The 27,217-nt window shown below is 45.2% G+C and overlaps 1 protein-coding gene and 1 long non-coding RNA gene across 2 annotated transcripts; one reads left to right on the top strand and one right to left on the bottom strand.

The window, feature by feature from the left end:
• The first annotated feature begins 14,579 nt into the window (after window positions 1-14,579).
• On the top strand, window positions 14,580-20,996 carry LOC125293009 (transcriptional repressor CTCF-like). The gene is made up of 9 exons (XM_048240615.1): window positions 14,580-14,715; window positions 16,950-17,267; window positions 17,458-17,622; window positions 17,721-17,860; window positions 18,979-19,099; window positions 19,330-19,446; window positions 19,699-19,883; window positions 20,034-20,216; window positions 20,531-20,996. The coding sequence occupies exons 1-9, from the start codon at window positions 14,685-14,687 to the stop codon at window positions 20,690-20,692; spliced, it is 1,422 nt and encodes a 473-aa protein (XP_048096572.1). The 5' UTR covers window positions 14,580-14,684; the 3' UTR covers window positions 20,693-20,996.
• Window positions 20,997-22,050: 1,054 nt separating this feature from the next.
• On the bottom strand, window positions 22,051-23,332 carry LOC125292882. Its single transcript, XR_007193297.1, has 3 exons — window positions 23,257-23,332; window positions 22,577-22,667; window positions 22,051-22,221 (listed from the first exon to the last, which is right to left on the bottom strand). It is a non-coding gene; the product is annotated as an uncharacterized LOC125292882 (long non-coding RNA).
• Window positions 23,333-27,217: the final 3,885 nt, after the last annotated feature.

The following is a 27,217-nucleotide window of genomic DNA, read 5'->3' as shown; positions in this document are numbered from 1 at the left end:
ACAGGTGGCGTTGGCTCTGGAGGGGGAAGCGCTACAAGTATTAGAAGACCTGCCACCGGCAGAGCAAGCAACCTGGACTGCAATCGAGGCCGCTCTGCAACGGCGATTCGGCCAGATGGTCTTCACCAGCGATGCTCGCAAACAACTCGCTTCCAGACGGCGCCACAAGGGCGAGAGACTGGGCAAGTTTGCAGCTGACCTGCAGCTGTATACCCGGCGGGGCTACCCAACGTACAGCCAGAGTCTACATGAAGAGATGGCACTGGAAGCGTTTAGGCGAGGCATCCACCCGAACGGCTGAGAGAACACCTTCGCCTGAGCGCCCCCAGCTCGCTGGCCGTGGCGCTGGCGGAGGCCGAACGGGTGGAAAACATCTTCCACACAACGGAGTCGAGGCATTGCGTACGCCAGACATCGATGGAGGAAGACGGAGGGGAGTTGGAGACGACGCCGACAGACCACAGCACAGCCACCACAACGCCGCCCCACGCTGAATGGAAGAGGCGGCCAGCCGGAGACGGATGCTACCGGTGTGGCGAGCCGGGCACACGCGAGGTACTGTCCCGCCCAGCACACCTTTACGCCAGCACGCCCCAGTCAAACTAGAGGAGGTGGCACGGGAGGGATGCCACCTTCAAGTTTCACTACCTCCCTGGCTATGGACTGCATACGGCTGGGCCGGCTCGGCCAAACAAGAGGACTCTATGTGGACTGTACGCTTAGACGGGACTCGTGTCGCGCCTTGATCGATACTGGCTCCACCATCTCGCTGGTGCGCCCGTCTCTTACCCGCACGCTGGTAGCCAGACCCAGAGGCTGGAAGAGACAAAAACCATCACTACAGTTACCGGAGAGCCGGCGGAACTGTATGGACAAAAAGTGGTGTGTGTGTGCATCAACGGTGAGACGGGCGCCGCCAGCTTTGGTTGGCTAGCATTCAGGATGATTGCATTCTCGCCTGGACGTGCTAGAGAAATGGGGGCTGTGGTGGACATTTCCCGGTTCACACTACACTTAGGGACTAGCAGCGTGAGTGTTGCACACGGGCGGGGAAGATAGAGCACGGCGCGGAGAGCTGTCGCGACGAAGAACCCGCCAAGTCGCTTCCACACGAGCCCATGAGAAAGCAAACTTCGCAAAGAGTGCCGCCATCAAGACTCCACCCCTCCCCCACACAAGCCCCGCTAAAACTCAAGCCCACAAAAAACAACAGGCCTCATCCAGGTCCGCTTTGCTGAGTCCGCCACTGCTCAGCTCATGCCCACTAGAGAAGAGCCAGGAGAGCGGGTTGAGCAATCACACTCTCCGGCTCAGAGAGAGCAGCTGCCCTCTGTAGAGACAAAGCAAGCCGTAAATGAACTCTGCATTCGTGAGCTGTGAGGGGCTGAGTGAAGCACAGGGTAGCCAGGTGCGGAGGCTACTAGCAGCGTACAATCGGCGACATCTTTGCCGCAAGAGATGAGGACTGCACCCAACGCAGCCTGGTCCAACACGATATCGACACCGAAATGCTCGCCCATCCGACTTCCACCTTCATCGCTTGCCGCTCGCCAAACGACAAGCAGCTGAAGAAAAGATAAAGGAGATGGCTGCGGCAGGAGTAATAGAGCCAAGCAGTAGTCCCTGGGCTGCGCCAGCTGTACTTCGTCCCGGAAGAAGGACGGCTCGCGGGCGGTTCTGTGTTGACTACAGGGCCTCAACCAGGTAACCCGGAAAGACTCCTACCCGCTTCCCCCGCATTGACGCGCGCTGGACAGCATTGCCGGCTCCTGCTGGTTTAGCTCGCTGGACTTGGCGCGAGTGGCTACTGGCAGATTGAGCTAGCCCCGGAAGCTCGGCCCAAGACAGCGCTCACCATCGGGCAAGGGCTGTGGCAGTTCCGGTACTTCCGTTCGGCCTATGCAACGGGCCAGCAAACTTCGGCCGGTTGATGGAGCGCGGTCCTGGCGGGCATTCCACTAACATGCTGCGTGGTTTACCTGGACGACATCCTGTGTCATGCAACGGACTTCACTGGTGCCATAGGACATCTGGAGAAGGTGTTCGACGCCATACGAGGTGCTGGCTCAAACTGCACCAAAAAAGTGCCACCTGTTCCGAGGCAAACGGGTTCCTGGACAATGTCGGGGCTGCCGGAGTGGCCACCCACTCCAGCTAAGGTCGCGACGGTGCTGAGCTGCGGAGCTTCCTGGGCCTGGCGCCATATTACGGGCGCTTCATTCGACTTTGCTACAGTCGCCAGCCCGCTGCATCGATTGACGACAAAGGCCAACCCTTCGAGTGGACACGGAGTGCGAGCGCGGCATTCGCGGCCGCGGCGGGCGCTTTATGTGAGGCCCCAGTGCTCGCTTTCCTGACCCCGACTGCCGCTTATCCTGGACACCGACGCCAGCGACGTATGCCGGGCTCGGCCCTTCACAAGCAGGCGAGCAGGGCGAAAGCAAGTGGTCGATACTTCAGCCGCTCACTGGACCGAAGCGGAGAAGAATTACTGCGACCCGCAGAGAACTGTTGGCTGTGGTGGTGGCAGTGCGCATTCAACCTACCTCTACGGCAAACGGTTCCTGCTGAGAACGGACCACGCCGCCGCCACCTGGCTGCTGAACTTCAAAGAACCAGAGGGCCAGCTGGCTGGTTGGTTGAGGTGCTCCAGGACTACTTACATGGAGATTCGATACCTGGTCGCTTTCACGGCAACGCTGGACGCTCTGTCCAGGCGCCCGTAGGCAGCAGACCAGTGCCAACACTGCCACCGGAGGGAGGAGAGGAGCCTGGCCGCTGCTCAACCGAGCCCGCTTCGCCGGGCTACAGGCTGCATCACCGCTGAGAGAGAGAGAGAGAGAGAGCTGTTTTCAACGCTAGCCAGCGCCGGCCAACGAGGATCAACGCCGCCAACAGCACGCCAGTGAGGGAGCCAACGCCGCCAGCAGCACGCCAGCGAGAGTCAACGCCGCCAGCAGCACCCCGAGGTCATTCGCGCCTTCCGCTACCAGCTACAGTGATCGAGACCCGAGACAACGCACCACAGCCCAACACCACAACGCAGCACTGCAGAGCTGCAGCTGGGGCCACGGACGCGCAGTCGCCGTGGACGCGGATGTCAAGGGGAGGAGATCCGAAGGCAATAATCGAAGACGCCACGCCGGCCGAAAGTGTGGTCATGGATCGGCCGGTCAGCGATCGCCATGGACTGGACGATCAGCACTCGATCCAGAGACCAAAGCGATTTATTCACAGTGGCCGGGAATAGTAGCACGCCAAGGACTGTTGTATAGACACTGGCGAAGCCCCCGATAGACAATCTGACATTTTCCAGTTGCTGGTTCCTGCTGGATTACGAGCCTGTGTACTGGAACATGTGCATGGGGCAGTGGGGGCGCTCATTTCGCATTGCAAAGACTCTTCGCCGGCTGAGAGGCCACTTCTATTGGCCGATGCAGGCTGGACGTTGAACTGCATGTTCACTGCTGTGACGCTTGTACAGCGAAGAAGGGGCCCCACGCGACGCCAAGACGCCCGCTGCAGCAATACGCAGTCGGGCTCCCATGGAGCCGGTAGCCGCTGATGTCATGGGCCCACTACCAGTCACAGAGAGGGGAAATCGCTACATGGTCGTGGGCCATGGACTATTTCACTAAGTGGCTGGAGGCGATGCGGTGCCAGATCAGAGTGCCCACACGACAGCGACAGACTGGTCACTGAGATGTTCTGCTGGTTCGGGGCACCGGAAGAGCTCCACAGAGACCAAGGGCGAATTTCGAGGCAGAGGTGTTTGCTGAGGTTTGCCAGCGCATGGGCATCCGAAAACGAGAACAACACCTCTGCATCCACAAAGCTTATGGGCTGGTGGAACGGTTTAACCGACGATTTAGCAGTGCAGCTGGCCATATTGGCCGACCGCCGGACAAAAGGACTGGGACTTACACTTACCCCTGGTGCTCTGGGCATATCGCGACAGCGTGCAAGAGTCAACGAAATGCACACCGCAGCTCTGATGTTCGGCGAGAGCTACGACGCCCGGTGGACTTGGTGTTCGTTCGCCCGAAGCGAGATTGAGGTAAGCCAGGGCTGGAATACTACAAGCAGCTACGCCAGAGACTGAAGGAGTACACGAAGGTCCCGCAGGCTATGAGTGAAGCTGGAATACGCCAAAAGCGAAGCTTACGATACGCCTGTTGCGCCAGGAGTTCCAGACCGCGATAAAGTGTGGGTGTACTGCCCGAGAGAAAGAAAGGCATTTCCTAAAACTCACTAGCCAGTGGGTCGGGCCGCATGTCTTAGAGAAGCTGTCTGATGGGTCCATCGTGGTGAGACTGATTAAGCCGCCGGAGAGTTGTGGCTCTCCACCCGATCGACTGGCCCTCAGACGACCCCTGGCCTCAGCTGAGGGTCGTGGGAGACTTTGACACTGACTCTGTGGAACTTGGTGACAATGGAGCTGTGGCTCTAACACCGGTCACCGCGGCAGCCTTCACCGAAGTCACCGGGGACAGCGGGCTTCATAACGCCAGCTGCCAAGGCCCCAGCCAGGCTCATGGACTGATCGAGGGTAAGACTTGAGTCAAGGGGACATGGACTAAGTCTCGGGGGGGGCTGTGTAATGATCTGAGCCTAGCTGTTGATGACTGTGCTCCCATGATGCTGTTCGGTTGATGTGTTATGTTGAATGTTAATGTTAACCATGCAAGGTTGACAAGGCCCTGACTGTCGTGGTGTGTTTATGTTTATAGTTGATTACAGTGTTCATAACCGGTCTAACTAGTGTGTGTTGTAGATACAGCCTCACATAGATGTTTAGTGCTGGAGCATAAGGGCCAGGTCTGGCCTGGCATTATGCGTTCGTGTGTTTTGGTGCGTAACCAATAAAGACCTTTCTAAAACAACTTTGCAAGATTGTTACAATAGTATATTTCTTAAGAAAAATACTACTATTAAAATGCAACTAGTTTGATACTGTTTATCTTGTTTAAATGTTGCAGTCACATACTTTAAGGGCATACTTTAAGTCCTTGTTACCAGCTCCATTCAAATATAGCCTGTCTGAGTGGAATCCTTATATCGTGTGATTCATGTAAATGCTTAGGGAAACGAATTATTGAAGAACACCATTACACAAAGGCAAAGGCCCCTCTTCATATCCTTGTCCATTTTCCAAATCACAGTGAGTGTAGCCTGTTAAAGTGCCCTCTTGCTGTTTATAAATGGTCAGTAGTGGGAACCAGATAACTCAGAAATCTCCCCTAGCCTTCTCTTTGTTGCCTTCGTGATTTCCTTTAAAAAGTTTATTATATCAAAAAGGGGATATCAATTATTAACAATGACAAGGCAGTTGGAACCTACCCCCCTCTTTCTCTCTCCCTCTCTCGTGGCGCTCAAGATGCGTTCCCAAATAAATAGAGTAGGCCTAGCATAAGGACAGAGTGCAAATTACCCCACCATAATTGGGGGGTACTGCTCCTTCACTTCTTCTGACCATCATGGTCTATTACCATATCAATCCCCACGTGATCGCTAAGTGCAACGCGGTTGTGCAAACACGCCGGTCTAAACATGCGAACAAACTGATAATCAGTAGGCTACAGAATCTCTCATCGTTCTTATACTGTATATCCAGAGAGAAATGTTTTGATCAACTCTGCCCTCTGCCCTCATCGTGTCGTCTCCCTGCGGCCTGCTCACGGCTTTTATCCTGTGCCTCTCCTGTCTGCTGGGTACCCCTTTCCTTAACACATATGAACAGTGTATAAAACCTAACTGCACCTACACTTTTAATGTAATTGTTTGTAGATCTTAGTGTTAATATTTCCTGCTTACTCTTTTAGCACCAAAAAAGTGCCTGAGGTCTGTGTGCCCTTTCCTTTTCCTCATAGTGTCTCTTTGAATAAAATAAAATAGTTTCATTAAGATAGTATCAGGGTTCTCAGATGAAACTACATTTATCAAACTAAAAATATGAAATAATATAATGTAAAAACAATACCAACCAATTAAAAACAAATTCAAATACTAGCAGATATTTAGCCTAGGCTACTTGGGTCTTTTTATGTTTCCACAGGTTACACTGATATTATAGGCTTAGCTACATCAGACCCTCTTGTGCATACCGGTAATATAAAAACACAGGATTTGTGCCAAACTAATTTCAAAAGGGCACAATAATTTATTCAAGATATAATAAGAATGGACACCTAGGCTATGGAGTTCATCTTGGAAATGACAATTGATTTTACCTCACCACAATGTAGGCTAAAGGTTTATTTAAATAGAGAATTACCTTGCTAACTAACCAAGGTCCACTTTACTAGCCTCAGTGGGTAAGTAAGTAGCAGGTAAGTAGCCAGTAATTCAATGTATGAAGACGAGGTGACATGAGCTATGAAAGAACAAACACGTTTATAAATGAAGGTTGTAAAATAACACATTTTCAACAAGCTATACGTCAGTTAGCAACTTACATTTACCCATGCACGTCAGCAGCAAACCGAATTTTGCCTAGCGTTTTGTCATTCAATGTTGACACTTGCTCAGTTGATTCTAGCGCCACGGTGGTACGGTCCACAATAGGGGTTTCTGAAATCGCTTTACATTAAAATGTTCCTACAGTGAAAATAGGAGTTGACTTGTATTGTAACTGTAATGATATTTTTTCACAATATCAGAAAAATTATCTGACCCCCCCAAAATTGATCTTTCTGTCTCTTTGGGGACAGTAATTCGAACTATGCATAAGGATCACATTAGATCTGCTGCATAGTGGAGTTTGAGAGGACCCATATCATCCTTGCATGTAACATGCTGTTGCTGCATTTTGACATTGTAAATGTTGGAAAGTTTGAAGTAAAGCTACTTAGCGGTATATGTGGGCTAAACTGTGGACTACTTGGTGCCCTATGCACAGTGCGTGATGCGCGTGGTGGTAGCGGCAGCACTGAGCACAGCGCATGCACGTCAAGGAGAAACCAGAACTGTAGAAAACTTATTCTATGGCTCTGGGAGAAACCAGAAGGCACACAACACCGGCAACGAGTAACCAGGTGAGACACAGGGCAGCTAATGAGGGCAACAGACAACTAGCATCGACCCTATGGCTTGCGATAACTTTGTTAGCAAAACCACCAGTAGTTAATGGAGCAATGGTAGCTAACATTAACATAGTTATATCCTGGCTAAGCTTATGGCCAACATGAGTTAACGTGACATTACCTTAAAGTTACTTGGGCTACTTGTCATGATGATTAATATCAGATACCACATTGGATTAAGATGACACAACAGCTATATCAGTGATTAACTAAGTAACTAGAAATCAATTCCAAGGAATTAGCAGTGCATGAAAATCAGTGTTGGGGTCATTACTAATTACTAGTTACTTTTTTAAATTGTAATGAAACTACTTTACTCATTTGTCATTTTGGAAAGTAACTTCATTACTTTACTTTTGAGTTGGTCTCTAACCAGGGTGCAGCATTCAAAGAATAGGCCTAGCATAAGGTTCAAATTAGATCTGCTGCATAGTGGAGTTTGAGAGGACCCATATCATCCTTGCATGTAACATGCTGTTGCTGCATTTTGACATTGTAAATGTTGGAAAGTTTGCATAGTTGAACAAACACACTTGTTTATTGTAGCCTACAGAAAAATATAAATAACTTACTGTCAAGCAGTCAATTGGCTACAGTGCAGTCAAGAGTTGGAAGTAGGTAGACTAGGTAAACCCAGCCCGATCTGCCGGGGAGCTTGGTCTGGTGATAGGCCAGACTTAGGAACTAGGGGGAATTAATTAACGAACCTGAATGTGGGCCATACGGTTGCTAAGCCTCTATTGCTTGTAGCCTTATTAAATGTCCGCTAGATAGGGTAATTTAAATCCCAAACATTGATTTTTGCAGTATAGATTTTTAAAGGTTATTTCGCCATTACTGGCTCATTTATTAAACGGCTACTTTATGTCCGCCGCAAATTAAGGTACAGGTAGTTTTGTAGAGAGGCGTTTGAATAAATTAGTGTTTGCAATTGACAACGTTGTGATAGGACAGCCATACTAACTTTGCAAAGTTAACTTGAATGCATCAATTTTGAACAAAGTTGTGTAGGCTACACAGGGGCGCTGCTAGAAAATAGTTATGGGCCCCCGATATTATATAGCTTAGTATTATCAGGGGGGCGCTCTGGGGGCCCCTGTCAGTGCTGGGCCCTTAGAAGCAGACATGATTACTAAGGTGTTGCTAGGATAGACATGGTGGTTGCATAGTTTAATGAAAGTTGATAGTGTAAAAATAGACAGTTTAAAAGTTGAATGTAGATAGTTTAAACGTTGTTGATAGACAGATCGGGTCCATGTACTTTTGCGTTCATTCATTATTCTATTTTGGAAATGAAATATAAAATGGAAAAACAAGTGGTAGGCTATACAACTATTGCCTCCCTTGCATTTGCAGTACTTGCAACAACGGATACCAGCTACCCAACAGGGACACCCATTCTTGTGTGCACACTTGCCACACAACCAGGGATCTGGCAAACCTTCAGGTTTTGAGATTACAATCTCAGGGACTAATAAACTGCCTTTCTTACAAAACCCTAAGCCGTCACGGCAGATTGAGAGTTCTACCACCAGAGGCTATATTCACTGTAGCCGAAGCTGATGGTCTACCAGGAAAACCCCAAAATGCAGTCAAAGAACAGTCGAGGGAGGTCCAAGGCTTTTACTTGAAAACTTAGAAATGACACATTCAAGACTCAGCAAGAGGCACTGTTAACAGAGGTACTTAAGTACTCCAACTAATAAAGGTTAACAACTAAACACAGGTTAGAAACATGAACACAAACACCAATCACTCCAGTCATCAGTTCCAGGTGATTCTCTGGGGCAGGAAGGACCAAATATGGGCATTTCCAGGTTACTTCCTCTTGGTCCCCCTGGAAGTGCTCTCAGTCGCCATCTGCTGGTCGGCAAGCCTCGTGACAGGACCCCCTCCTCTACGGCCGACTTCCGGCGGCCCAGGGCGATCTGGTCGACTGATGAAATTCTTCAATAAGGCCTCGATGCAGGACGTGTCGGGATGGGACCCAACTCCTCTCTTCTGGGCCATAGCCTTCCCAGTCGACAAGGTATTGCAGTCCCAGTCCAACACGTCTAGAGTCCAACAGCCGCTTGACGGAATAAGTCAGACCTCCACCTATGAGACTGGGTGGAGGAGGGGGGGGAACACACGGGGGGAGACAGAGGGGAGGTAACCACTGGCTTCAGTAAGGATACATGAAACACTGGATTCACCTTCATGGATCTTGGGAGCTGCAGCCGGTACGTGACTGGATTCACTCTCTGAATGATGCGGAATGGTTCAATATAACGCGGAGCCAGCTTCCGAGAATCCACTTGCAATGGGAGGTCCTTACCAGACAACCATACTCGTTGACCAGGTCTAAAAAGCCGAACAGGTCGCCTGTGTCGATTGTTGACTGGCTTAAGGCAATGCGAGCCCGTTTTCAGACTCTCCTGCAGCGGGACACGAATACCTCAGCAGATGGGACCGCCACAGAAACCTGCTGACTGGGGAACAGAGGAGGTTTAAAGCCAAATTGACATTCAAATGGAGACATACCAGTGGACGACCGCTGAAGAGTGTTGTATGACAGCTCTGCCCACATCAAAAATTGGCTCCATCTGTCTGGGTAAGAAGACACAAAACATCTTAAGTACTTTTCAAGATCCTGATTCACACGCTCAGTTTGGCCATTCGATTGTGGATGAAACCCCGAAGAGAGGCTGACAGAGGCATCAAAGAGACCAGAAGGCCTTCCAAAATCGAGCTGCAAACTGAGGCCCACGGTCTGAGACGATGTCCGAAGGAACGCCATGTATTTTCACCACATGCTGCAGGACGAGGTCGGCGGTCTCACAAGCAGATGGCAGCTTGGGAAGAGCTATGAAATGCACCGCCTTTGAGAATCGGTCAACTACTACAAGGATTACCTTATTTCCCCTGGAGGTTGGCAGGCCTGTTACAAAATCCATGGAGACATGGGACCATGGTCGCCGTGGAATGGGCAGTGGCAGTAGAAGACCTGCAGGTCGTTGGGTACTGGGCTTGTGTTGTGCACAGACTGGCATGCATTCACAAAGGACTTGACATCCCCTCGCATTCTAGGCCACCAGAACCAAAGAGACAGCCCTCTGGGGGACAAGTCTCAGATTCGAGGGCCTGGTGGACCGAGTCCTCAATGGCAAACTGTACTGGCGCCACGATCCAGGAGGCTGCAAGGATGGGCTCTGGAGTTCGATCCCTTTCAGAGAGGTCAAATTGCCAGGAGAGGGCATCCGCTTTTGTGTTCTTCGACCCAGGCCTGTAAGAGAGCACAAAGTTAAAACGGCTAAAGAATAGTGCCCACCTTGCTTGCCTTGGGTTCAGTCATTTTGCCTCTTGGATATAGGACGGGTTCTTGTGGTCTGTCCAGACCTGAAAGGGGTGTTCCGCTCCCTCCAACCAGTGATGCCATTCCTCAAGTGCCAGCTTGACAGCCAGTAGCTCCCTGTCTCCTACCGCGTAATTCCTTTCCGATGAGGTCAAGCGGCGTGAGAAAAAGGCACATGGGTGAAGCCTTCCATCGTCCCTTGACACCTGGGAAAGAACAGCTCCCACTCAGACATCAGAAGCGTCCACTTCCACCACAAACGGCTGGGCCGGGTCTGGATGGCGTAGAATTGGAGCAGTCACAAAGTGCTTCTTTAACATGTCGAATGCTATCTGTGCCTCTGCCCTCCATTTGATCCTCGCTGGGGACCCCTTGTTAAGTGCAGTGAGTGGCGCCGCCACCAAACTGAAGCTCCTAATAAAGCGGCGATAAAAGTTAGCGAAGCCCAGAAAACGCTGCACCTGCTTTAGGGTTGCTGGTTGGGCCCAGGCCAAAATGGCTTGCACTTTACATACCTGCAAACTAGTCACCTTTCGGCGAAAAAACGGCGTTTATGAATCAAAATATGTAATTCACGTGAATCGTGTAGATCCGAAGAGGTTTTTTTGGCGGCAAATAACTTCCCATAGTCTGGAGTGAGACTATAGTCAATTTCATGCGAGATTGATAGGCAAGTGATAGGCCTCTCCTTGTGCCATTTTTGAAGACCTACCTATCAGTTGTTTCTGAGGGCGGGCTTTATCTCTCACTTTCTGTTACACATAGCCTGCCTGCTATGGCCTGCAGCAGCGATATGACCAAGGAAAAAAAGAAAATGTTAGCTAACAAACACGGGCCACATGCTACACCCTCTCTGACTATAAACTCAAGGTAAAACATCATATTGTTAGGATACTTTTCTCTTGCCTTCGATGGGTTAAATGAAAGACTTGCTGAGGTGAGGTTAAGTGTTTACTCTTGCAAATTCACATTCTCGCAGCTGGCCGTTTTGAATTGCTTTGCGAAACAAAACGACTCTGCACTGAGTGCGATTGTGAATTTAGCTCGGCTTAATAGTTTAATATTGTCTTGGAAAGTTATTGCTTGTTAGAGTTATTTCATCAAGCATTATATTTTCCATGTGTCGATGATGGTTAGACATGACGTTCTCAGGGAGCGCAGACCTTTCCAAGGCCAAATGTAGTTATTTGCAACAAATCTGAAAGAGGACCTAGCAAAATATTTTGACTTGCTCAGTGATGGGTGTTTAATTTGTTTGTTTTATGTGTAGCATATAGATCATAATTCTTGATAATTAGCACGCAAAGAAGCAAGACCTAGGCTTCTAGAGTAGACTGACATAACGCACCTATTGCTGAGACCCACCCCTTTAGTCGGAATGTGATCATTGCAGCCTCAGTAGACACGAGAGGAGCAGAAAGACACCAACATAACATAAGGGATAGATGTATTTCTTCACAAAAAAATATCAAATTATAATGGATTGAAAAAGAGGTACTAATAAACCAGACATGCTAGAACAGATACCAGAAAATGGATATCCACAGTCCCTTTCTATCAACACAAGTGATTTTTATAGATAAGGATTAGGCTTTAAAACAGATTGTCAACATTTATGTTGTTTGGTCTGTTTTTGGCTGCATACAGGAAGGCCAAGGTGGGCAATGTGTTTTCCCAGGTTTGAGGTAATACTGACATTTCTTCAAGGATGGCAGGTCTGAAAATATCTTCTCCATCATAAAGTTATTCAATTAGGCTAAACATGGCCTTAACTCAAAACAGCTGGTAGGCCTGTTAGGACTGTCATTTTAATATGTAAAAGTGTCAAATGCAGCCATATTTAAATTCTGCTTACTGCACGTTTATTATAATATATGATAATATTCAATATATTTATTACTGCAGGTCTACACATGTGCATGTAATGGAAATGTCGGTTAATCCCGATATCCCTTCATTTACGTGTTAGAGGCCCTATGCAACAATTTTAGCAAAAATGACCTTAATTATGCAGGTTGAGAGTCGTTGTGATGGTTCTACAACACTTTTTGGGTCATTTGGTGGGTGTTTCTTCTCCCCTAGTGTGGAAAAAACGAATATGCAACTTTCTGGTTGCGGTCCGAACACATCCGGATGTAACTCAAGGAAATAATTCAAAAATGTAGTCAGATTGTAGTTTCTAAGACTGCAAAACGGACTCTGACTTGGCTTTTTTGCTGTTGAAATTGTAAGTAGCCTACCCTTGGGTGAACTTCGTTTTTGTAATGTGATTTGATAGTCTCTTGAACAATGTGTTTGCTCGACCGTTTTATTGTGAGCCCTATGTGTTTAGCTTGGTTTATTGATGGCTAGCTCGCTAGCTAGTGGGGGTTTAGCGTGAAAGCAGTCACTTGCTACCGGGCTGCAGGGGAGCTATGTCGAAAAAAAAAATGCGAGCCCAAATCAGGCGAAAACCCAGAAACAGCGAAGGAATAACCAGACCTGCATAGGGCTTCTTTAAAATGTAAAATCTTTTTCAAATCTTCTGCGGGGGGGGGTCTTTCGGAAATATGTCACCTTTCAGCCCTTCTGAGTTTGCAGGTATGACTTTAGTGGGATCCATGTGAACACCCTCCTGAGATATGACAAACCCCAGGAAGGAGGCCTGTGTGACATGGAATTCACATTTCTCCCTCTTCACAAACAGGCCATTTTCGTACAGTCTCTTCAGGACCTCTCGGACCTGTTGGACATGGAGATTAGGGGTGAACACATCTAGACTTTCGATAATTGGAGATTCCTTCTCCACTAAGGCTGTGGCCCACTGTAGGGCTCTATCAGACAGTAAGGTAATTATATAGGCGACCCTGGAGGCCTCTGTGGCAAAGGAATAGGGCTGGAGCTGGAATATCAGTGAGCACTGGGTCAGAAATGGCTTGCACCCACCAGAGCGACCATCATAGCGTTGAGGTGCAGGGATCTTGGGTTCATGGCCTGGTGTCTGGAGGTCTCGCTGTGGCCCAAGTGGAGCAGCTCGTGCCGGGGCTGGTGAGGGTCCTGGCAGACGATTCTCCAGACGTTGCACAGAGTCAAGGAGTTGTCCAACGGAGTCGGTGCGGTGCCGTAGCTGGTCCTGGTGTGCGCCCAACATTGCTCCTTGGTTCGTCAGAGCTGTTCGGTTCTGCTCGGCCTCCAAGGGGGGTGCTGGTGACTCCGCGGGGTTCATGTTGATGGCCGAGTCTTGCCATCACGGCAGATTGAGAGTTCGACCACCAGAGGCTATATTCACTGTAGCCAAAGCTAGAGACCGACCGATTTGGGTTTTTCTAAAGCCGATGCCGATACTGATTTTTAGCGGTCGGAGTCAGCCGATGGCCGATGTGACCTGCCGATTTTTAGGGCCGATATGCTATCGTATTATCCTTAATTGGCATGCTAAAAATCATACTAGTAAGAGGAGGCACAACACTTGTAAACTTCACACGATTTATTGAAAATTGAACATTAAAAAAAATCAACATATGAATTAAATATAAAATGAATAAATACCAACTTGCAGTCTGTTAGTCTATTAATTATTCATTTTAATATGTTTAACAGAGTGCAAGAAGACTTCCATGATGTGACAACTTCAGATAGTTACTTCAAAACGGCAAAATACATGTTCAGGTTATACAGTTTCACTGTGGAACTTCCATGCCTTTAGCCTGACGAGCCAGACCCACATTAAAATGTAGGGTCTGGGCACTCACCGTTCGCAGTGCTCAGTCCGAGGGGCGGGATAATCAGTTGTCTTTCAAATTCCCTCTACACGCAATAGGACAGCGGCAGCGCTATGAGTCCCATGCGTTTCCCACCAGCGGAGGTAGTTGGCTAGCTCAAACGTTTGCCAACTTAATAAAAGCTTAACTCGTGTCACACTGTTAGCCAGCAGCAACATCCATCTCATTTGTTTTCAAGTAGCAGGGAATTCAAGCCAAACCGTTGCAACTCTGCCATCAATCATTATGTTAAGCCCACCTAACGACTCTATACACGATTTCATTGGCCTGATTAAGTTTCAATTTCTGGAGCTCACAAGCCAACAGAGTTGCTAGACTAGCCCTGGCAGTCTAGATTTCTAGGCTACCATGCCTTACCACAGACCTAGGTTTCAACAATATAAAACTCAGTCTCCCAGCATGCTGTGCAGGAAACCGGAAATAGGAACTAGAGAACATCCGTTTGATACTTCTCAAATTCACAATCAAATCAAACATGTATACATCGCGAAAACAAATTGACACGGGATGACTGTTTTAAAACGTTCACTTGTTATTTGTGAGTCCTCTTTTTGTTAACATTTCACTTAGATTGTCCGTTACTTAAGTTTAGATCGTAACATAGCAGTCACCAGTGTTGAGGGCGGGGGCTTGCATAGTCGGCGCATTCCCAACGCACTCGTAGCCACAACTCTAAGCAACTTTCATTTCTTCTTCAACTCCGATGCAGTTGAAAACGAATGGACATGGGATGACCGTGTTATAAAGCGGTCACATGTTAGATTTGAGTCCTCTTTTTCTTAAATTTTCACTTAGATTGTCCGTTACTATAGTTTAGATCGAAACATCACGCTGGTCACCAGGGGTGTGTTTCTCGACAGTGTCGTTGCTATCTAAGTTAGCAGCTTACTTGGTTGTAATCAGAGCCCGTCTACGGAGAGCCTGGCCACTCTATATTAAGTCCCATTGTACCGAATTTTGTTTGCAGTTCTACCAGAGTTCCACTGGGGCGATCGCCATGAGTGCAGAATGAATGGAAGTCAATGGAGCTAGACGGCTAAATTTGTCTTTCACCTGATTGTCGTTGACAAATCTCAGATTTGATTGTAGTTTGTATAACTTCAACATGGGTTATAGGTCAAAAGTTAAATGAACGAGTACTTATGTTCTTTTGATTTCTTACAGGTTGGGTCGTTGTTGCCCATAACACGCTAGCATTGTGCTAATGAATGAAGTCATTGACACGTTTGAAAGGCTTTTTAGAACAATTAAGTGACTTTAAAAAATATAATACTCAACCAAGTGTATTTTCTTTGCCTCCCCTTTCGAATACAATGCTCAAATTACTTGAAAAAAAATGATAACCCGAGAAAAGAGAAAAGCCCTCCATGCATTCTGCACTCGTGGACGAGCGCCCTCATGTGGAACCACAGGAGGAACTGCAATAAGTTCAGAAACCGAAGTTTTCCGAGAGTGGCAGTTCTCCCCTTATTAGACATTCTCTGGTTGCAATGCAATTTCCCATAGGCAACCTACTAAGTTGCTAATTGGTTAGCAACAATGCTTTCGAGAAACGGGTTCCAGCATTGAGGGGGCTTGCCGGCGCATTCCCAATGCACTTTCGGTAAATGAAGCAACATCACAGATTACAACCATAAGAGAAATCATAAGAGAAAATATACGACTTTGGGACACTGGAATGTAAAAATTGATGCCTTACCTGTAGACAGTCTTACTCCTTCTTGAAACCAAAGATTTTCTTAGTTAGATGTGCCTGACTTAAAATCGGCGCGGCCAAATAATAAAATCGGCCGATGCCGATTGATTAAAAAATAGCAGAAGGCTGGCCGATCGATCGGTCGGTCTCTAGCTGAAGCTGATGGTCTACCAGGAAAACCCCAAAATGCAGAGTCAAAGAACAGTCGAGGGAGGTCCAAGGCTTTTTCTTGAAAACTTAGAAATGACAGAAAACCACAGTCTCACAAATAAACATTCAAGACTCAGCAAGAGGCACTGTTAAGAGAGGTACTTAAGTACTCCAACTAATAAAGGTTAACGACTAAACACAGGTGAGAAACATAAACACAAACACAATCACTCCAGTCGTCAGTTCCAGGTGATTCTCTGGGGCAGGAAGGACCAAATACGGGCATTTCCAGGTTACTTCCTCTTGGTCCCCCTGGAAGTGCTCTCAGTCGCCATCTGCTGGTCGGCAAGCCTCGTGACAATAAGCATCTGCATTTAAGATCAAGGTGGCTTGGGTGTAAATGGTGCTTAGACCCAAAGCTGCTGTTGATAATAGGCTCTTTGTAGATGTTTTCTTGCATTAGTGGGGAACAGTTCCTCTGAGTGCGTGCGCAGAGAGAATTTGCATGCTCGCAATTAATATCTACAAGTGTGAAATAATATAATACGCCCGAATGCATGTTTTATCGTGCGAGTGCTTTATGGCACTGTTGTGTCGCCATAGTTGACATACATAGTTTAATGAATGTTGATAGTTTAAAAATTGAATGTAGATAGTTTAAAAGATGTTGATAGACGGATAGTTTAATGCATGTTGATACACAGATAGTTTAATAGTTGCTGATAGACAGTTTAATGGATGTTGATAGGCTGATAGTTTAGTGGATGTTGATACACAGTTTAATACATTTTGATCGTTTAAAAGTAGATAGTTTAAAAGTTGAATGTAGATAGTTTAATGGATGTTGATAATCAGAAAGTTTAATGGATGTTGATAGGCAGATAATTTTGATGGATGTTGATGGACAGAATGTTTAACCCTCTAAGCGGACTTGTATGATCAACAACTGGAGCAGGACGAGCTCCAACCACAGGAGGAACCCCAAGTTCAGGAGGAGGGTGAGGAGATTATCACCGAACCACAGAACGAGGACCCCACCTGGGCCAAAGACCCTGACTACCAGCCCCCTGCCAAGAAGACAAAGAAGAGCAAGCTGCGCTACAACATAAAGGGCGAGAAGGACATGGACGTGTCTGGGCACGTCTTTGAGGAGGAGCAGCAGGAGGGCCTGCTCTCGGAGGTCAACGCAGAGAAGGTGTTGGGCAACATTAATCCACCCAAACCCACCAAAATCAAAAAGAAGGGTGAGCTACTAAAATACAGCCATCTTTAAGTGGCATGCTGTTTTAGAACATGCTAAAGTAGAATGCGTGTAGCATGAATTGGGGAAGTCACTGAGTAACTGAAATGTCATCCCTCTTGATCTTAGTCATAAATGATGATGGGTAATTTTCTTATGAAAAGACTCCTGCCTAACCCAAATGTGTCATGTAGGTGTGAAGAAAACATTCCAGTGCGAGCTGTGCAGCTACACCAGCCCCCGCCGCTCCAACCTGGACCGCCATATGAAGAGCCACACGAACGAGAGGCCCCACCAATGTTACCTGTGCGACCGCGCTTTCAGGACAGTCACTATGCTGAGAAACCACCTGAACACAACACATGCAGCTTTCGTGACCCAAGATGAAAATGAAGAGGCATACATTTTTTTTATTGGATGTGTCAGGATGTGTTTGATGGGTCTTTGTGTTTTTCTTGGCCAGGCACCAGACCAAACAAGTGCACGGACTGTGAGATGGCGTTTGTAACCAGTGAAGAACTTGTTAGGCACCAACGTTACAAGCACACCCACGAGAAGCCCTACAAGTGCTCTCTGTGTGATTACGCCAGTGTGGAGGTGAGTTGTCATTCCTGTTGCATTCATTCATTCATTCATTCATTCATTCTTTCATGTATCCCTCTGTGATCTATTGTGTGACATTGTCCCTGACGATTTGTTGGTTGTCCCCAGGGTTGGGTAGTAACGGATTACATGTAATCTAGATTACGTAATCAGATTACAAAAATCAAGTAACTATAATCATCCCAGATTACAATAAAAAAATGTGTAATCAGATTACAGTTACATTGTTGAGGATTACCTGATTACATTTTATCATGCAAACAATGCAACTTTTTTATGATAGCCTAGCTATCTTTTAATTTGACAAGCTTTGGGCTTGTCGGTTTGATTCCCGAGCAGTAGAAAAAATGTGAGTGGGGGAAGTGGTTGAGCTCTGCTCTACCATGCCCACATCCACGGCTGAAGTGCCCTTGAGTAAGGCACCTAACCCCTCACTGATCCCCGAGCGCCGCTGTAGCAGACAGCTCACTGCTCCGGGTTGGTGTGGGCTTCACCTCACTGTGTGCTTCATCTCACTGTGTGTTCACTGTGTGCTCTGTGTGCTTCACTAATTCACGGATTGGGAGACCAAATTTCCCTCACGGGATCAAAAGAGTATCTATACTTTGTACGTTGTGCATGTTTGGAGAATAGTGATCCATGATCACATCCATGATGACTAAGTGATCAATTTTTGGATGGGGTGAACATTTCAACCACCAAAACACCACCCCCAAAGTGGAGAATAGCTATAGAAATATATTAGTTGTGGGTGTTTTTCAGACAATGGGACCTGGTGACCTCAAAGTAAATGGTAATACTTTTGGAGGAAAAGATCAGTTCATTCACACAGGAATGCTTTACTCAGAGCAAAGAGATTTCTTAGATGCAATAAAATAATAAAGAGAAAAATAGAATGAGAATTCTTTCATCAATTCAGTGGTGGTGTCTTTTACTTAAGGGACATATTTATTGAAGTAATTCTAAAAGTAATCCTAAAGTAATCAGATTATGTTACATGTTTTTGGTAATCCAACTGGTTACGTTACTGATTACAAAAATTGCCATGTAATTTGTAGTCAGTAATGGATTACATTTCAAAGTAATCTGACCCAACCCTGGTTGTCCCCCAGGTGAGTAAGCTGAAGTGCCACATCCGCTCCCACACCAGAGAGCGCCCCTTCCAGTGCAGCTTGTGCAGCTATACCTCCACTGACACATACAAGCTGAAGAGACACATGACCGTACATTCAGGTGAGCCTGCCAGCAGCACCAACTCTCGGTCTTCAACGTCGCTCTGTCTTTCTCTCTCGCTCGCTCCAACTGTCATTACTGTGAGACGGTCGGTAACCGTACCTCTCTGTTCACCATATCTCTCTGTCTCGCTCTCTATCTGTCTCTCTGATGTTTTGTGTGTCTCTTATCTCCTGTAATTAATTATTGCCTGTGAGTGGTATCTGACTGTCCTCTCCTCATCCGAACAGGGGAGAAACCATATGAGTGTTACATCTGCCACGCTCGCTTCACCCAGAGTTCCACTGCCCACACTGCGACACAGTCATTGTCCACAAGAGGCACTTTAGTAAGAATTCACCATCTTTGTACTTTTACCATAGAATGCAAAGTTTATACGTCCTGTAAATGCAGTAGTTTGTGTGCTGTAGCTGTTGGCTCAGTCCACTCATAAATTACTGGTCAACAAAGGATTCCCTCTTGTTAGCCCTTTGGTCTGAAATTCAGCCTGAATTTCCTGAATTTCCCCTTGGGGATCAATAAAGTATCTATCTATCTATATATCTATCAATTTCTTTGAGCACATTTCTCATTGGTGGAACCCTTACCCTGCTCTTTAGCCAACACACCTTTCCACCCCTCAGATGTTCACCTGCGTGAGCAGCACTCGTACATCGAGCAGGGCCGGAAATGTCGCTACTGTGAGGCCGTCTTCCACGTGCGCTATGCCCTCACCCAGCACCAGAAGTCCCACAAGAACGAGAAGCGCTTTAAGTGCGACCAGTGCGATTACGCAGGCCGACAGGTCAGATTTGCTCCTCCCTCTCTCCACGCTCACATTCATATTGGATAGGAAGACACAAAAGCAATAATGATATCACATTTGATATAGAAACCTACACATACTGTACTTCCATTTGACACCTGATTTTAACTTGCGTTCTTTTGTGAACAGAAGTGTCACATGGTGAGGCATAAGCGCACCCACACCGGTGAGAAGCCGTACGCCTGCAGCCACTGTGAGAAGACCTTCAGGCAGAAACAGCCTCTGGACGTGCACTTCCGCCGCTACCACGACCCCAACTTTGTGCCCACCTCCTTTGTGTGCACCAAGTGTGGCAAAACTTTCACCCGCAGGGTAAGAATAGGGCTCTCCTCCACTGACCAGTGTCATGGATTAATTGATTGGTTACTTTGCCATTTGGATGGGTTTCTTGATATTGGATGCGCTGGAAGTAATGAGTTATTCTGTGAGATGTTTCAGACACCCGTGTGTCAGTGGCCCATATAAGCAATAGCTTGATATGTAGGAAGTTTGCTTAACAGGCAGGTTTAAACAGTGTTGCCCTGTCAGTATGAATGTGTATCTACTTCATTGATCTGATGATTGAACCGATCTACAGTATAGCTGAGTAAGCACACCGAGTCATCATGGTGCCTGTCTCGTTCCAGAACACCATGGCCCTGCATGCAGAGAACTGCAATGGCCAGGACACCACCGGGGGCAAAAACAGGGCTCCTCCTAGGAGAGGCCGCGGCAGGAAGAGGAAAATGTGCGGCAACCATCAGACAACCAGGCCAGGAACAGTGGCATCCATTCATCCATCCATTTAAGTTTTTAAAAGACCTGCAGTTTGAGAAGTTGTGATGGGAACTTTGATGGGAAGTTGTGAGCAGATGTTTCCTAACCCTCCGATAGATCTTGATCTGTTTCTTGTCAGGACTACGTTTGTTATGGGTAAAGTTGCTTTGAGAAGGAGACATTGTGGACAACCGGGATGTTTGAATAAAAGGAGTGCTTTTGGGGGGAAAATGACTATAAAGTTTTGTCGCTCTTTTTAGTAACATAAAAAACATTGGAAACGATGTCCTCTATCCGAACATTTCTGCTGAATTAAAAATGATGTTTCCTCCTACATCCTGCATTTAAACTGCTTTTCTTTTTTTCCTTTGTTTTGTTAAGCTCTTAAAATGATAGGTTGATGCATTTTGTAATGATAGGTTGATGCAAGCTGTATTATCCTTTCCATTCCTCACAGAAGCCACTTAATCATATACTGTGGCTTCCTTATCCTACTCCGTTGACTCCATTTTCCTCATCACACTCCTCATCACTCCCAAATTTCTCTCTTTTTCTCCACATGTAACATCCTCATGATTTTTGAAATCCTTTCCCATTTTGCATACTCTCCCTTCACTTTATGTGATGTGCTTATCTTCCCTTACCCCAAGTTATTTTCATGCTGTCAATCAGTATCCCGCTAACTTTACTCTTACCTCCTAATTGAGATTCTGTGCCAAATGTGCAGTTGGAGCAGTGATTTCAGGGTCTGTCTTCATGTAAGTTTCAATGAATGCTTCACACATACTTCACATGCTCTTTATTGGAGCAGATTTATTGGTCACCTACATGACATTGTTCTTGAATGCAATGAATAATAATAATAATAATAATAACAATAATCATTATGATAACAACAATAATAAGAACCTTAATAATCACAATCATTATAATACATTTAATTTGTATAGCGCTATAAAGATGCTCAAATACGCTTTATAGTTTTAACAACAACACAAGGTACATGGAGAGAAAAAACACAAGTACCAGAACAAAGCAGACCTGGACAAAACTACAGATGTGGGCAATGAGAAGAGAAAAGCTGGAAGTCAATTAACAGGAAAAGGCAAGTTTGAAGAGGTGAGTTTTTAGGGCCTGTTTGAAGGATGGTAGGGTGTTCGACTGTTTATGTGGTCAGAGTGGGCGTTCCTGAGGGAGAGAGCAGCAGCTGAAAAGGCCCTGGCACCCCAGGTCCGGAGCTTAGTCCTGGTGGTCTTGAGTGTGTTCGCATCAACAGACCTGAGGCAGAGGGTGGGGGTGTAGTGGATGAGGAGGTAGGAGAGGTATGGGGGGGGCATGGTTATTGAGAGCTTTGTATGTGAGGAGAAGTATTTTGAAGTTGATCCTGTGTTTGACTGGGAGGTTGTGGAGGACAGGGGTGATGTAGTCCCCGACTATGGGTGGAGGTGAGAAGGTGGGCGGCTGAGTTCTGGACATATTGAAGTTTTGTTAGGTAGTCCGTAGATAATGCTGTTGCCGTAGTCCATCCTGGAGGTGATGAGGGCATGGATAAATGTTTCAGCTGCGGTCAGGGAGGGGCGGAAGAGTGGAGGATGTTGCGGAGGTAAAATAAGGTGAAGTTTTGTGGTGACATGATTGACATGTGATAAGAAGCAGAGTGTGGGCTTACAATTGCTGGTAAAAACTTGTTTCAATAGCTTCATGTTAATTAAATACATAGAGTTTAAGAAGGCCAATGCAATTTATTAAGCTGTTCAAAACAGTCCTGTAATCTACTTACCCATTATACTGTAACACTCATTATTTCAAGTTGTACATAGAGTAGAATTATCATTCAGGGCTTAAAGCATCGGTTATGTCTATGTTTTTAATAAAAACATCCTAATTTGATGGTGTTTTACATTGATTTGTCTTACATATATATCACTGCGGTGATATGGGGTGATGATGTGCCATCATGAGACCCAGTTCCATCACGTCAGATGGCACATGGATTAGTCAGCATGTCTGAGACGAGAAATGAAGGTCAAGCTTTTTAAGATATGCAAAAGGACCGACTAGACCTGTTTAATTTGTCAGGAAGAATATGTTTCAAATGCTAAAAACAGTTCCCAAATGTAAATGACTTTGACCTTGAGCTACTATTCACTCATTAGAGAAAAGCTGCAAAAACTCATTCAGGTGGTAACTTTGGTGTGCTCATACTGAATGGTTTGGATACACAGACCGCTCAGAAATGTGACTTTTTCAATTACTTTTTCAAAGCCAAACCTCTTAAACTTAACAGTTTGCATCAAGCCTGCATTGAATAGCACTAATTAAATAAAGTAATTAAAATTAATAAAATGATAACATTATATTGAATATGAAGTCAGTTTTTATTTCTATATGATAAACCTTGGCGTTTCATGCCGTATCAGCAGTTCAGTTTTATATCGGTTGAATTTATTATCGGGTTGAATTTCAATCTTCCCAGCTTGGATTAAAGTGCCTATGAGATATATAGTAACAATCCATCATCATACGGTAATCACAAAACGACAGCTCAGAATTGACTGTCATGTAGCTCCATCTCATGCTTTGCCTCTTACCGTACCTTTTACTCTTCCAATGAAATCAACCAATTTTAACCCTTAAAGGAGTACCGTCACACCGGTGTGACGGGAATGTTGGGAAATTAACGTTCTAAAGAATATCTGGGTTCATTGAATTCAACATAGAATTTTAGAACCTTCAATTGTTGCGGAACTTAGAATGTTCAAAAACCTACACCATTTCAAGTAGGTGGCGATAGGTAGGATTTTGTGCAGTCATAATGATGACATTATGCACAGTATTTACCAAATGTGACATATGCACTGTATTATGTGCCTCACAATTACCTACTACCTCGGTTAAGGTTAGGGGTTAAGGTTAAGGGTTAGATTTGGTCAAGGTGATGTTCAGTAATTGTTAAACCATTTTTTGTACATACTGAATTGGAATCTTAACAGATGATCTGTTCAATATCTGTGGACGAATTATCTAAGTAGTTTTACCCATAAATCTGTCAACTAATTCATCTTACCCTTCACCTCACACATCCCCAGCATTGGTTTATCCAGACCTTTCACCCTAGTCATAACCCTAACTCTATGAATAGTGCAAAACAAACCAGACATTCAAATATAAAGTGGCTAATTAAAAGTGACAGTACTTTAAAATGACAGAACATTTTGCTGCAAACATCAAACAGAGACTTTTTGGCAAATGGTATTGACGTTAGATCAGAGAGTAATGTTTCCTGAGAGTACTGCCATGTCCTGCCCAACATGTCATACATCTCTGGGCACCTGATCTGATTGTGCCCAGAGATGTATTGGATCAGACTGAGAGGCAATGACAGGGATGAGAGGGATACAGACTAGTTTGGAATATCACCAATAAATCTATGATCACTCTGTCACTTTTAAGTATAATTTTAAGTACTGCCAATAAAAAGCACTTGAAGGTCAAGGTAATTTATGACTACGATAAGCACCATTAGAAAGACATGTTAAAGCCTGCATCCAAGCTTGTAGTAGCTCTGTAGTTTCATGCCAGACTTATTTTAAACCAATGATGTTAAAATGTCTAGGACCTTTTTGTAAAGATTTTGTTTTTGCAATTATGCTTGAACTAATTAGTATATATACTCTTTTGATTCCATGAGGGAAATTTGGTCTCTGCATTTATCCCAATCCGTGAATTAGTGAAACACACTCAGCACAGTAAACACACAGTGAGGTGAAGCACACACTAATCCCGACGCAGTGAGCTTCCTGCTACAGCAGTATATCTTCTTCCAAGTCGTAGTTCTCGTTACTTTTACCTTTACAATTCTTTCTGGACCTGCAGCTCAAGAAGTATCCCCACAGCATGATGCTACCACCACCATGTTTCAAATTAGGAATGGTGCTTTTTGGTGATGTGCAGTGTTTGGTGTCTGCCATAAATAGCATCTAGTCTGATGGCCAAAAAGCTCAATTTTGGTCTCAGACCAACAAACCTTCTATTAGTGTCTTTCTATCAGTGATGCCCTTCTGTCATTCACAAATTTTAGTCGAGATTTAATAAGAGCTTTGCCACTCAGCTACTGTATAGAGCTTTGACTGGTGAAGAATTAAAATGTTGCTGTATGCAGAGTTTCTCCCATCTCAGCTGCTGAAACTTTTAGCTTCATCAGAGTTGTCATAGGTGCCTTGGTGACCCCCACCCCTACCACCATTATTCTTCTTGAACGGTCACTCAGTTTCTAGTGACGGCCTGCTAGGCAGATTTGCACATTTGTCATATTCATTTTCTTTGTAAACATTTGCTTTCACTTTGACATTAAAGAAGGGATTTTTGTAAATTATTGTAAAAAAAAAGGCCAAATTAAATTGACAAAGATTAGAAAGATTCAAAAGTTCAGAGCAATCATAACAATGGAAGCTCTTCACTTTATTTCATTTCATTCATTTTAATAGCATATTGCTGCCTGCGTAGGAAGCATGTGGATATAAAAGTAGGTGGAAGCTAGGGTGACTCACACATTGAATTGCAGGGTGCTGCTGAATATCTCCCTAGCTCACACTTATGAGTCTCTCTTGCTTTATTATCAAGTGAATGGATTTGCCTTCATGGATCAAAATTGGGCAAAATAGGACTATCATCTACCTTTAAAAAACTGAATCACATTTGAGGCCTTGGAAAGTAAATCATTCTTATTTGAATAACAAAACTTTGAAATGGATTATTTGTGTCCTGGATCCAGCAAAACAAAATAATGATGAGTGCGTATGTCTTTCACCAAAGAGTGGGAAACAATGCAAACAATTTCTGCGGATCAGACAGCAGCTCTCAGTGTGTCTATTTGTGTGTGTCAGAGAGAGAGAGAGAGAGAGAGAGAGACAGACAGACAGATAGAGAGAGAGCAGGTGTCAATATTTGTGGTTGTGTATCTGTAGTATGCTCTCATTTAATGAAAAGAAAATGTGCACTGGGTGTGTAAGACAGTCATAGTGTTTACTTGAGTTGAACTCGCAAAGAACTGCTGACATATATAAGTATATTAGGCTACTGATGAATGTTGAAATATCACACAAACAAGTTTTTCAATGTCCATTTACTTTAGTGTGTTAATGATGAACTAATGATGAGTTCATACTTGATAACGCAATTGCTGATTGGTAAATTCAATAAAATGCAATTCCATTTTGTTTACCACATATACCACCATAGCGTTATGGGTTTAACAAAGCCCAGCTTTAACTTGAACTTGCAGGTACATGATCTCTGCTTGGGTTGCAAGGTAAAGTTCAAGAAAAGTTCTTTGAGATTCTTCTGATAAATTAAATGTAAAATTCATTTTGTTCCTGCATGGGCACTGGTCCCAGTATAAAGGTGACGACATTAAAAGGAGAATGACTGAGATGAGAGTATATAATTATTATTACTTACTGCCCTCTGTCCAGCACGGTGAAGGACATGGACGTGTGGGATTCATAAGTGCTGGTTAGGGGGCCACACAGAATATGCGGAGTAATGAACCACAAAGTTCAACGCTGCCTTGATTTGCCAAGTGCTTGGTTATGCAAATGTTGGCGTTTAGTAGGGCAATGATTTGAAACATTCAGGGGGTTGGCGGTGGTTGCTGGGCATAGAAGGGATGAGGGTATCAGGGGTGAGGATATTACAATGAGGGTATTACAAAATGTTCCCAGCATTAGCCTCTACAGTGGATCACACACATCTTCTGCACTGCAGAGATGTGTTGTTTTTCACTTAGTCATTTGTCATTTGATTTGATTCACTCCCCCATCTAAGACAGATTTCATTTGAGTGATGCCATCTTTCACCACATACTACAAAGGTTTGTGAGACATTCTTCTTCTTTCCCTCATTTGCATGATATTCTAAACATTAGTTCCGCACACACAACCCAACCTGGTGCTCTGGAGATTTGCCGGATGAATGAAAATATCAGTTGTTTCTAGTGGCCAAAAGTGGCCAAAAGTATTTTCTCAGACAATAAGGACACCAGGGAGAAGCAGTTTGAAATTGTGTATAGCAACATCCTCACACGCTTCATCTTAAAATATCTCTGTTGCCTATATAGAAATTAAGAGAATGATGACAAAAATGAAAGACATCAATAGCCTGTTTTAAAGTTCAGTGTGAGAACTCCACTTTTGGAGTTTGTATTCCTTTCTACTTTCTCTACCATACAGAGTGTGAATGTGTCATCTGCAGGCAAAGATTGAGTGAACAGGAGCACAGTGGAGTTCTATGCTTCTTTTCCATTTTTATGGAGATTGATGGTGCCAAGGCTCCAAAATGTAATTTTGTCAATGTCATTTAAATGTGAATATGTCCCTGAGGTAGCCTACATTTAGGAACCTACTTTCCAACAGGTCTTTGCTTCTCCAACTAGAATTATACAATATTTCCTGGTTTGATTTTTGTTCAATATTCTGACTGTAATATTTGTCAGGGCAATGCACTGCCTTTGATGCAATGCCTTTGAAAAACACCCTTTGATCCGTTATTTCAAGCTT

Source organism: Alosa alosa, chromosome 4 (assembly GCF_017589495.1).
Source record: "Alosa alosa isolate M-15738 ecotype Scorff River chromosome 4, AALO_Geno_1.1, whole genome shotgun sequence".
In the NCBI taxonomy this organism is placed as follows: Eukaryota; Metazoa; Chordata; class Actinopteri; order Clupeiformes; family Clupeidae; genus Alosa; species Alosa alosa.
Note: the sequence above shows the minus strand (reverse complement) of the source record. Positions and strands in the feature narration are given on the sequence as shown.

What these genes read in the sequence shown, in the direction of transcription:
- LOC125293009 (XM_048240615.1), top strand. Translation starts at nt 14,685, where the DNA reads ATGACTGTTTTAAAACGTTCACTTGTTATTT. An exon ending in GTGATTACGCCAGTGTGGAG is followed by an intron (nt 17,861 to 18,978) that starts GTGAGTTGTCAT and finishes GTTGTCCCCCAG; the next exon opens with GTGAGTAAGCTGAAGTGCCA. An exon ending in AGTAAGAATTCACCATCTTT is followed by an intron (nt 19,447 to 19,698) that starts GTACTTTTACCA and finishes CCTGCTCTTTAG; the next exon opens with CCAACACACCTTTCCACCCC.